This window comes from Scophthalmus maximus, chromosome 3 (assembly GCF_022379125.1).
Source record: "Scophthalmus maximus strain ysfricsl-2021 chromosome 3, ASM2237912v1, whole genome shotgun sequence".
In the NCBI taxonomy this organism is placed as follows: Eukaryota; Metazoa; Chordata; class Actinopteri; order Pleuronectiformes; family Scophthalmidae; genus Scophthalmus; species Scophthalmus maximus.
Window position 1 is genome coordinate 10,780,001 of NC_061517.1, and position 12,189 is coordinate 10,792,189.

General features: G+C 45.0%; 1 protein-coding gene across 3 annotated transcripts in view; it reads left to right on the plus strand.

The window, feature by feature from the left end:
* Positions 1-11,290, plus strand: part of wnt5a (wingless-type MMTV integration site family, member 5a) — a 12,869-nt gene extending 1,579 nt beyond the window's left edge. For 2 of the 3 annotated variants that reach the window (XM_035645522.2, XM_035645523.2), the window contains 4 exons: positions 2,837-2,985; positions 5,258-5,505; positions 8,454-8,746; positions 9,332-11,290. In XM_035645522.2, coding sequence (XP_035501415.1) covers positions 2,849-2,985; positions 5,258-5,505; positions 8,454-8,746; positions 9,332-9,790 — 1,137 coding nt within the window. In that variant the 5' untranslated portion in view covers positions 2,837-2,848 and the 3' untranslated portion in view covers positions 9,791-11,290. Of the gene's footprint in view, positions 1,549-2,836; positions 2,986-5,257; positions 5,506-8,453; positions 8,747-9,331 lie in introns of all 3 variants that reach the window. The other variant, XM_035645525.2, reaches the window with a different exon arrangement.
* The last annotated feature ends 899 nt before the right edge of the window (positions 11,291-12,189 follow it).

The window sequence follows — 12,189 nt, forward strand, 5'->3', positions numbered from 1 at the left end:
ACTCCTTGTACCTGGCTCCCTCTCCTGGTTTTGTTTAACATCAGGGGGCAGGCAGACAAAAGACACTCATCGGTTTGCTCCATAAAATGCAGATAATATTTTATAGAATTTGTTAGTGAATGACCTTTATAATTTTCATTCAGTTGCTCTATTAATTGAATGCTGTAATTTTGTTGCACCCAGACATCCACTTTCAATTCATTGTCAGCACATTAGCCAAGAGGCGTCAAGATACAGGCCACACTACAAACATCATCGTTTTAAAAATTGGCCCATGTCACTCATGAAAAGTTGCCATAATTTTCACAATAATTTGTTGCTGAAATTATTTAGATACTCTCATATTTTTATTGGAATAATGTTTTAACTAGTTTGGTCATAGGTTCAAGACAGATAAAATAAAAAAAATAATAAAAAAAAATAGAAAACATAAGACCAAAATTGACGGTGAATTTCTTCCAGACATGTTTCACATTTTAAAAGAACCGGTGTACGCTGCGTATTTATCTGATCCCTTTACAGCTTCGATCGTAATGGGTTTAGTCCTTTAGGAATTGACTCTTAAATGATCCGGTGCAAAACAGCAGCGATGGATGTGCGTTATCATTTTTGACTAAAAGGTATTTCTAGTTGTTCTCGTCCTGCAATTTGCTCAATGCGATGCCACTTTCCCCGACGAGAATCCGCCGGACAGTCATCAGTCATCCGCTCGGGTCCTGTTCGAATGCTCCACTCCGGTCCAGTCGTTTCCAGGGGTCACGGGGCGCAGGGTTTACGCAGCCTTGGAGAGGAGATGCCAAATGCACGGTTTCGGATTTGGAGTTAGACGAAATTATGAGTTGAATAGCTGCAACCAACTGAGACGAATACAACAGCGTTATGAGATTTTAAATTTATTGTGAATGGACTCCTCTCTTTTGAAACGCAATCCTCAGTTCTTTCCTCTGATTGGCTGGGAGCCATTAGACAACTGCAAGCACCTGTGCCCGTCGTGATTCGTGACAGCTCGTTTTTAGGCACGAATAGCGCCAAATATGGCAACTTCAGTTTGGCGCAAAACCACTGTGAAATTGTCGCTCTTCATTATCCGTGAATTGCAATATGTGTTCGGGTCCTGGCAGGCCAGACGAACTCCAAACTCTGGTTTTTAGAAAACGGTGTAAAAAAAAAACAAACAAAAAAAAAAAAACCCAACCCACCGCCCTCTGAGGACGGTGCGCTTTAATTCATCTGGATGAAGTGCAAGGGGAACATAACATAACCTCCTCCCCAAACTATTACACTGAGGCAGCGCGCAAAATGAAAGCACATGCTCGTATGTGTGCGCGCGCGCATGTGTGTGAGTAGGTGCGCGCGCCCGGGCGCTGGGTGAATGCTGGTGAACTTGGCCTCGTCTTTAATGAGTATTAGGCAGGGCCCAAGTCTCCACGACACAAGCCTGGAAAATAACGCAGCATGACAAATTAGAGCTGCTCTCAGACCCAAGCTTCACACACGGGCCCCGGCGCTGAGAGGCTGGCACATCGGCCTGACTCGGAAATTTTAGGGGTAATTATTTTAACTCATTTTCTGCCTTCTGCCATTTTCGGCCAAACGATCACCAAGAAGCCGCGCAAGTTGTCTGCACATTATTGACATTTTCTGTCTTTCATCCTTTTTAATTCCTTGTAGTTTTCGTGAGGGCATGAGGGCTGCGGCACTAAAAAACAAAGCAGGCACCATCCTCCATCCTCCGCTGACGTGGCTCCTCGCAGGCCGATCCAGATTCATTAATTGGCTAAATAGCCTATGCAAATTAATTAGAATATAGTCGTGGACTGGTATGACCATTATTTGTCAAATTCCACATTTAATATGCCTTATAGGTCCCGTAACGAAAACGATGGTTTAAAAAAAAAAAAAAATCAATCACGCCTTCTTTTTAATTCATACGTTTTGCTTTCTCGCTAAATCCCATAAAGATGTTTGCAATTGACTCTAATGCCAATTCAACGAATCTGTGTTACAATTTTCTTGTAATGTCTCGAGCATGTTACTTATTTACACAAATTAACAAATTAAATCAAATCTGGTCAGGAGGAGTTCAGAAAATCAGCTCTGCCACAGGTTAAAAAAAAAAACCAACAATATGATTACAAACAAAATTGTGGGTTTTTTATTTCAAGTGCTGGTGTTTAAGATCCAACTGCTTTTGTTGAGGTCGAACTGTATTCGCGTGGAAAAAAAATACCATCGTGGTTGTTGATTAGAATTAAAATGTAGGTTTAAAACCTCATTTTTGCAGGAAATGTGTAGCTTGTAATGTTTTTCAAGATACACACACACACACACACACACACAGAGGCACACACACACACACACACAGGCACAGACACTGTCTATGCCTCTCTTGTCTTTTGTGTGTCTGTTTCTCTGCGTCAAGTGAACTGTCATTATTTTGTCTAGTTGTGGGTTTCATGGTCAGCGTGTCTTCTCTGGCTCTTTGTCCGTCAGTCTTATGTGATTCACACTCAGACCTGCTGCCAAATGAGGTCTCTGCAAGCATTGATAGCCTCAGGGCATTCGTCGCACACACACACGCACACACACACACGCACACACGCACAATTACAGTGCTGTTTACAGCCAGTTTGCATGCAAAAGAGAGAGTTTAGATGTAGAGGCATGTGGCTGAAAGAATTTCTCCTGCATTCCCATCATACATTTTGACATCGCATGTCTCCCCTCTTTTTTCTTCCTTCCCTTTCTTCTGCTTTATGCACAATAAAGTGTGTGTGAGAGACGAAGCGTCCAGACAGGCCGACTGACGTGCATCCTGTTCTCTGTCCTCCCTCAGATCCGCGGCAGTATGAACCTGGGGCTGGGCTGTGTGTGTCGGCCGGCCTGCTGGCCCCTTGGCAGCGTGCTGGACTCCAGACACTGTGTCTTTGCCCTGACACTCCTCACACTCCTCATGCAGGTGGTGGTGGAGGCCAACTCGTGGTGGTATGCATTCATTTTCTCTCCATATGTGCAGTATTTCTGTGTACGCTTGTCTGTTTTTGAATGTCTGCCTGTCAGACGACGAGCGGAGGTCAGTTTTTTCGAAATGCATTTTGCTCTCTTTTCACTCGTATCACATTTGTAATAAAAAAAAGAAAAAAGGCAGCCTTGAGAAGCAAAAGATTTAGATTGATATTGATTAAAAGAAAGTTATTCTTGTTTATATTTGCCTTTAACTTAGTTTCAGAGTCAATTTCAGGCTTGTGTGTGCATGTTTGCTAAGTGATCCTGCTCAGCTTCAGTCGCAGCGTACAGCATGAAGTATTACAACATGCTGACTGTGGCACATTAACTTTTCAGGATGACCATTTTTTTTCTCTCTCTCTCCCTCTATTTTCTTTCTTCACTTATTGCCAAACCAAAATTATGAATATTATAGAAAACATAAAATGCTGTGGTTTATGAGTCGGCGTCAAAATATGTGCAAACTCGGGACACGGCGTGCAACTGCACCCGCGTTTCTGTGCGCGCGCGCGTGTGTACATAGACAGCGTCCCGTCGCCCTCAGGAGAAAAGTCCAAATTTGAGCATACTGAAATTCTGATACTGTTTATCAGTCGACCATAGAGGCGGCACCTCTTCAACCAAATCACAACTCTTCACATCCTGCGGCTGTTTCTGTGATTTTATCTAATTGTGCACTTGCATTTGTGTATCCTGACTTGAGTGCTTGCGGAAGAACATACAGCGTCTGCAGTAAACTCACACTTCCTGTGTACAATTTTTTTTTATTTACTTCAGACGAGCGGATCAAAGCGAGTGGTGACGTCATGCGGCGAGGGACCAATTATGTGAAAAATAATCATTTAAACTATTAATTTGAGTGGGATTTGCACAGATAAACATGCCTTTTAATACTCCGCTCAGTAGGCGACTCCATTAAAGTTCCAATAATGAGTTGGATTACGGAGCCGGCTGAGGACTCGCACATTACCACAGAGCCTGTTGGAAAGCTCCGTTTTTGGAGCCCAATCTGTGTGTGTCTTTGGGTTTCCTCTCCGAGAGGACACACAGGTGTGAATGATTTTAGAGTGTCCGAGCAGAGGGTCTGCTCACTGTGTGTGTGCGCCAGCGCGCGCACCGACAGTGTGCATGTTTTTTTTTTTCTTCCTCTGTGTGGTTGTGTGTGTGTGTGTGTGTGTGTGTGTGTGTGTGTGTTTTCAGTCTGCGCTCCCCTTCGCTGCTGAGTTTCCCCAGTTGATCAGGTTACACTGGGGGCTAATTGTCTCTCTCTTGGGGCTCAGGGATGGGCTGCTCTAATTGTCCTGTGGCCTGGAACCAGATGCTCATACGAGTGTTTCTCTCTCTCTCTCGCTTTCAACTGTGTTTGTCTCTCTCCTCCTTTCAATTCATTTTTATTTCTCTTTTCTTTTTTATACAAACGTTCATACAGAACTCGTGGCCTAGAGTTCATCTGCCCCCGGTGCCTTGATGTGAGGAAACACGAGTTGTGGCAAACAGTTCTGCAAAAAGTTTAAAAGGTGTTGATTCTTTTTAGTAGGCGTAGTGTGCGCTTAGTTGGCTACATTTTTTTACTGAATATCACAGTGGTTCCCAGCGTGAAGTTTGAACTAGAGACTACGCCATGGGTTCGCTAGATTAAGCTGAAGGGCTTTTGAGCTCTAAAACAAGGTGAGATAGAAGAGAGAACACATTTCTATCTATGTTTATGTTCCCTGGCGTCTTAACATTTTTGCAAAATACTGGAGATTGTCGGCTCCTGTGTTATCCAATGAAGAAAAGCAAATGGGAGTATCACACTCGTTAGACATTCTCGAAGGTGGACAGTATTCAACCTGTGATGAGGGTTAGTGGTTTGGCATCGGCGGGCACAGGTAATTTAGGGAAGGGAATTTTTTTTATTCTTCTGATTTTTCTTTCTTTCTTTCTTTAACCTATTCACCCTGTTCTTTTACTTTGAATATTCCTTCTTCCCCCTGTTTTTCTCCCCTTCAATTTATTGTGCTCTTGGCCCTAAATGGCACGTTTCCAGTCCAGTGTCAGTACAAGCTAAGGGTGTGCAGAGTTCCACCGCATCCAGTAACTAACTGCTTCTCATTTCAAAGATTTACATTGCTTCATCCATGAGAGGGAGAATCCAGTCAAGTGAAGTCAGCTGTTGTTTGTGAATTTGGCCCGGACTCTTGCGTACATTTTTTAAACATAATGGCACATGAGTGAAAACAACTGCGTTGTGTGTGTCTCACTCGCTCAGGTCTCTGGCCATGAACCCTCTGCTGATCCCCGAGGCCTACATCATCGGTGCCCAGCCTTTGTGCAGCCAGCTGGTGGGCCTGTCCCAGGGCCAGAAGAAGCTGTGCCAGCTCTACCAGGACCACATGCAGTACATCGGCGAGGGCGCCAAGACGGGCATCAGAGAGTGCCAGTACCAGTTCAGACATCGGCGCTGGAACTGCAGCACTGTGGACAACTCCTCTGTTTTTGGACGGGTCATGCAAATAGGTAAGAAACTGGCAAAAAAATGGATAAACTTGCACATATTCTTAGAAAAAAACATACAGGAACCCACAAGAGGTGTGCTCACAATTATCAACACAGGCACGTGTTTGAAGCGCATATTCGCTGATTGTTATTTACTATTCTTGCATTATGTCTCGCGTTAATGTGTCCTCCCACCCTTTTGTCTCGCTGACCGTATTTTTGTGCGTCTGTGGAAGTGTGCGTATGAAATGTAAGGGGCTGCTGATTCTCAGCAGCTGTGTGGAGGGAATAGTTGGTGGGTGAGGTTGCTGGATAAATCACATGTGGCTTTGGCCTGCTAAACCAGCTCCCGACATGGAGCAGGAGGGAGGCAGAGAATCTGCTTTTCCCCTGATGAATGGGAGACAATCTAACACACATATATACACGCACGCTTACGTACACACACCCTGGCCCGCATTCTGCGGCGCTGGACTGTAGCAGCAATGTATTTATAAGTAATAGGAGTGCAGTGGGTGTATGCACCAATATATCACCTTGTCAGAGAATAACGTGTGTGTGTGTGTGTGTGTGTGTGTGTGTGTGTGTGTGTGTGTGTGTGTGTGTGTGTGTGTGTGTGTGTGTGTGTGTGTGTGTGTGTGTGTGTGTGTGTGTGTGTGTGTGTGTGTGTGTGTGTGTGTGTGTGTGTGTGTGTGTGTGTGTGTGTGTGTGTGTGTGTGTGTTCATGCAGTGTGCCTCGGCTCTCTTATAGAAAATTCAAGGGCTTTACAATCCTGTCTTGAAAGCGATTCCCACTCCTGGATCCTATCATTTTCCATGGTTTGTTTTAGTTTTCTTTGGATGTTTGCCTTCACCCCAGGGGCTAATGTATAGGTGGTTTACTATTTATTGACCATAACTCTCCAGCTGAATTACAATGAATCTATGCAATGTCTGTGTTGGGATCACGGCAGCAGGTTTGGCTGCATAGTGGCAAGATTTCCAACAGATACCATTCAGTAGCTTTGATAGCAGTCATCAGCACTTGTTGTGCTCACGTGCTGTGATCCTTTCAAATTCCTCTTCAGCAAGGCATGCAGAAGTGTGTGCATTTTCATCGTGTTTGTACTCTTTAAAGTGCCAAAAATCTTACAAAAATGCAAGAAAAAAAAAACATGACGTTTTGTTTGTTTTGCGCAAAACTTTAATAAATAACATGCAATGCACACAGCTGCAACACGTCCATTCCAGAAATGATGTTCCAATAGCTCTGGGTAATCTAACCAGTATGCTGTCAACTGTTGTCATGGTGACACATTTTTTGGGGAGCGTAGCAAATTCCCTCCCCCCCCCCCCCCCCCAAAAAAAAATCACTCCCTTTGTTTTATTGTAGCGGCATAAATCTCAGAGATGGATTTCTCAAAGCCTCGACATATAAAACTGACGCTATCTGCAGCGATAGTCACCACTTACACACTTTAGGTGGGCCAACCATTTGATGCGTTGTTTTTGTGACTACTCCCTACATGACATTGTGTTTTTCACACTGACTCTGGTCTCCGGTGCTGCCACAGATCTGTCTTCTTAGAAACCTCATCAACGGCCGTTTTCCGATTGCTCTTCTCCTCTCCCTCCCCATCATTGCTCCCATCTCAGACCACTCTGGGTCAAGCAAACATGTCCTCCTCCATACTGTATGTCTGTCTCTCTGAACACCCGTCTTACTGTCTGTCTGTCTGTCTGTCTGTCTGCCGGCGCAGGACAGTGTGCCGGTGGTTTAAAGTTGAGCTCCGGGTGGTGCTGGCGTGGTGCCGGGTTCAGACCCTCTCCCCTGCCTGGCTTGACTAGCTCCAGGGTGGGTTACAGGAGAAGGGAAGCTGCGGTGTGGGAGACAACAGACTGTCATTCTACAGGGTCCTATTAGTCCAATGACCCCAGGCTGGTTGTTGAAGATGAATTCATCAGTTCCCAACTCTGGTCAATTCCTGCCAGATTTTCCCACCTGGGCTTCTTTCAGACTTTCCAGTCGGTTTCTGTTTCTTTCTCCATCATCACCCTTTTCTGCCTTTTGTGATGTTAAGTGCATGCATGTGTCCTCTTTTCCATTTTGCATACCCCCCCCCCCCCCGCCCCCCCCTCCCTTCAATGTCTTTTTCTTAACTTATCTCCTCAGTCATCTTCTCTTTCTCCTCCCTCATCTCCCATTCTCTGTCCATCTGTTATTGTCATTATAGCGTTCCCTCTAAAGGGTTTAGCCCAGCAGGTACACGAGCTGTGCATTTTTATTTTGTAGCAACCCCTGTCTTCGATGTCAACACAAAGCCTCACAGTTGCGTTGGCTGTTTCCTTTTACATTGCTTATCTCCTCATCTTGGTTTTCTCTTGGAGCCTGTAGACTGCGGCTTTGTACAGTAATTGACGGTAATGGACAGAGCATTTGGTGACAGAGAAATCTGCTAACGCTTCATTTTCTGTGGTTTTTAAAAGTTTATTTTACAATTCCCAGCTAGTCTCTACAGAGGAAGTGTGAGGGTAGAAACAGTGGGAGTAAATGAGCAACGGCTACAGAATCGCTGTCGTGACAGATGCAGTGCAGGAGTCATTGTCACTGTCGATTTGGGTGAAATGGTAGCTGCTTGTTAGGAAGGATCTGTGTCACTGGAGGGCGCTCTCTTCTCTCTGGCTGGAGCCCAATAACAGCAAACCAGACTGTTCAAAATGTTGGTGATGAGGATCCTGCAGCACTTGGCTCAAGTGGTCTGTAATCTTGAGTGTATGGTGAATGCTGTCGTATGACATCACGTATCATAACACTGCAGAAATTCTTAAAGCAAAATGACAGCGAGTCAAATTCACCGTAACACAAATACACATGCACGACCTGCAAAAAGGGAAGCGGCGGACGGACGTGCCAAATGATAAGAGTGCATTTCCACATTTCTCATTTCCTCTGTGACGTGTCGTGACGTTCCTGTTTTGCGTGTCCTCAGGCAGCCGAGAAACGGCGTTCACTTATGCCATCAGCGCTGCAGGGGTGGTGAACGCCGTGAGCCGTGCCTGCAGAGAGGGGGAGCTCTCCAGCTGCGGGTGCAGCCGCGCGGCTCGCCCCAAAGACCTGCCCCGAGACTGGCTGTGGGGCGGCTGCGGAGACAACCTCAACTACGGCTACAGGTTCTCCAAGGAGTTTGTGGATGCACGCGAGAGGGAGAAGAGCTACCCCAAGGGCTCGTATGAGAGCGCGCGGCTGTTGATGAATCTCCACAACAACGAGGCTGGAAGGAGGGTGAGATACTGGGATTACACGCACCAACAGGACTTTGAGGTGTCATCGGATAAGAAGATAGAAGCTGCAGGCCCCCAGATTGAGACCAACCAGTGATAGAAAGAGCGAGGGGGGTTTGGAAGTGAGACAATCCAGGTCAATCCGATAGGTCTCCACTGATCATCTGTGTAACAGCTCTGTCTGCTCTCCCCTCCTGAGGCTTTGATCTGTGGGGAGATGGAGTTGTTGGAGGCAGCTCTGGGGTTTCTTTTTCTTTCCAAACATCTTGAAACCACCTCAAAGGAAACCTAATACCAGATATCTGTTGCCAGGCTGTTCTCTTTCAAGTAGGACAAATGAGTGGACGACATTTTTTTTATTCAGTGCACGATTGGAGACATGGACAGGAACATTCGGTCTTTTGTGGCAAAGTAATGCTTCATAAGACTGTGAGCAACATATTGCGCAAATATTTACGTAGATAGGTCAAATCAGAAATACAAAGCGAGTGTCGTTTGGAAAAAACTATTGCAGTTTGCCACATTTTCATCTGTTTAACCCAACTTTCTCTTTTCCCTTTTCTGTCCCCCTGCTGTCCACTTTCAGACGGTGTCGGACCTCGCCCATGTGTCCTGCAAGTGCCACGGGGTGTCGGGCTCCTGCAGCCTGAAGACCTGCTGGCTGCAGCTGGCTGACTTCCGCAAGGTGGGTGACGCACTGAAGGAGAAGTACGACAGCGGCGCCGCCATGAAGCTCAACACGCGCGGGAAGCTGGTGCAAATGCACAGCAAGTTCAACGCCCCCACGAGCCACGACCTGGTGTACATCGAGTCCAGTCCAGACTACTGCCTGAAGAACCAGAGCACGGGCTCCCTGGGCACAGTGGGGCGCCTTTGCAACAAGACCTCGGAGGGCATGGATGGGTGTGAGCTGATGTGCTGTGGCCGCGGTTACGACCAGTACAAGGCCCAGATAGTGGAGCGCTGCCACTGCAAGTTCCACTGGTGCTGCTACGTCAAGTGCAAGCGCTGCACCAAAATCGTAGACCAGTTTGTCTGCAAGTGAGAAGAGGAGCGTTGGCTGCGTGTTGGCCAGCAGACGATGGGCATACACATCTGTGCGTGTGTGTGTATTCATGTGCAGAGGAGCGACGGAGTTGCACACAGCGAGAGAATGGAAGAAAGAAACTATATAAATTATATTTATAGAGTTAAACAATTATGCCATTGCAAAAAGACTGACTCTTTTTTTTTTTTTTCCCCCCAAAAAAAAAAAAATCGTATGTCTTCAGAAACTGAGAGTATCGTGAAATATTTATTTTGAGATTGTTATGTTATATCTTGGCCCAGTCATCACCAGCTGATTTTAATCCCTTCAAGTGCCTTAAAATGGCTGGAAGTATCCCCCCCGACCCCAGCTGCACCATTTTTAATTTCAAAATAACATCACTGTTCTTGTCATATGGCTCACACTTGATTGCAAAATTGGACTGTGCTTCCCATTTCGTAACGAGAGAAGAGTTTAATAATTGTGGCATATTTGTTTTGAGACTGACGAGTGTTGAGAGGAGAACACTCGGGTGCTCTCGTGTACGGGTGTGTTCACGCGGGCCCAGTCCAAAAACCAGCCTTCACATCCTGACCGAAGTCTACCCGTCCCCTCTCTCGTCACATGTAGAGTAAGGAGCAGGTTCGTGTGAGTTCTCGGGAGTACAGTGGCTACAATAAGAGGGCTTTTATGGGGGGATTGGGCCATTTATTAAGCTGTCCCAGAAGCCTTAGTGTTCCCCAGGTGCTGCAACAAGCCCTCCAACCATTATGCACTTTGATACAGAGGCTTAAACCTGTCTGTACATGTCTGTTCAGCTGTTTTTTAGTTGTTGTTTTTTTAACTACAGTGCATCAGCAAATATATCAATATTATAGCTTTCATTCTTTTCCATATTAATTCAGATTATCCATTTAACATTATTCTACAATACTAAACATGGTTTGAATATATATGGGCAATGTTGTGGTGACAGTGGTGAAATATTCAATGCTCTGTGTATATAGTATGTCTATCCAACCAATCAGTAAACTGTATTTATTTTTCTTTAACCAGATCCTCCTTTAAGCTTAAAACAGAACAGCGTCTCCGTCTTGAAATCAGTGTTCAGTCGGGCGTCCCCAAGTTTTGGAGTCACTTTTTTATTTTTATTTTCCTCACTATTGCGGCTCTTCACTGTTTATTTGTAAAGGGAAAAGCACCTTATTGTTTCGAAAAAACACACTTCTCCTTTTTTTTTTTCTCACTCATGTTCGGCTTTACTGTTATACACACGCGTATATCACATATGATCAGATTTTTTATCATTGCCACACATTTCCAAAACCACTCAGTTAACTGCTCACTATCCCTGTGATGATTCTCAATAGACCAAACTATTTCTACCAATCCAACTATGTATATTTATAAGCTTCTCCATGAATTTGAGGTTTGTTAAACTTAATGTGTTATAGCTGATATTTTGTTACTTTTTTTCAAATTGGCTCAATGCTCAATAAAATATCAAATGTAAAACCAGCAGAGACGTATTTACTGACGGTGTTCATTCAAGTTTTGTTTGTCTGTTTTTCATCTCCTGATTTAAAACTTTTTTCGACATGTACATTGAAAAAATTTAATTGTTTACCAACCTAAAAAATACTTAAATTTTCAACATATAGTTGTTTATTTTCTTCTGTGTACATTACTTAAAAAAGAAGAAGTTTGTCTTCTCGAACAGCGTTTGTGCCTCGGTGGAAAATGAGATGTAACTTTTGTTTTAAATCGAGCAGCGTTTCAGGGTTTTTGTGATGCAGTTGCATTCCTTCATTTGGTCTCCTCACCCACGGCAGATTTAGTAACAGACGGTCCGACCCACATCGGCTGTTCAAGGCGCGGAGTGAACAAAGACTAGAGTTTGCTCGAGAGCTGTGGAAGAAGGTCCAGAGATTTGGTGTGTCTCCGAGGGATGGTTGAGGTTGTATTGTGAGCGCCCCTCAACAATCCAATGACAGTGGATCAGTAAATGGAATGATTAATCATGTTGTGTCAGGAGAATAGGAAGACGGAGGTTTTTTTCCTTCAATGTTGAGGGGGATGGGGCCGCCTGGAAGACGACTGGGCCTCGTCAGAGACTGCCGGCGCTCAGGAGGAGATGCAGAGAACAGGAGAGGAGATTGGGTAATGAGAAACGGGGGACTAGACGAGGGCTGGATGAGAGGCGAGTAATAAGGAGAGGAGAGGCCCGAGGGAGAGGAGCAGCGAGAAAGTGCTTAAAGGAAAGTAGAGCTGAAGGACTTCCATTACAGTGTAAACGCTCCTGACATTGACTAATATTTACACTGGTAAAATGATACTGACTTTAGGAGCACATCCCATATGTGACCCTGTCAATTGGCCCCATATGTGTGTACTCGCACATGCACCCACTTGCACAA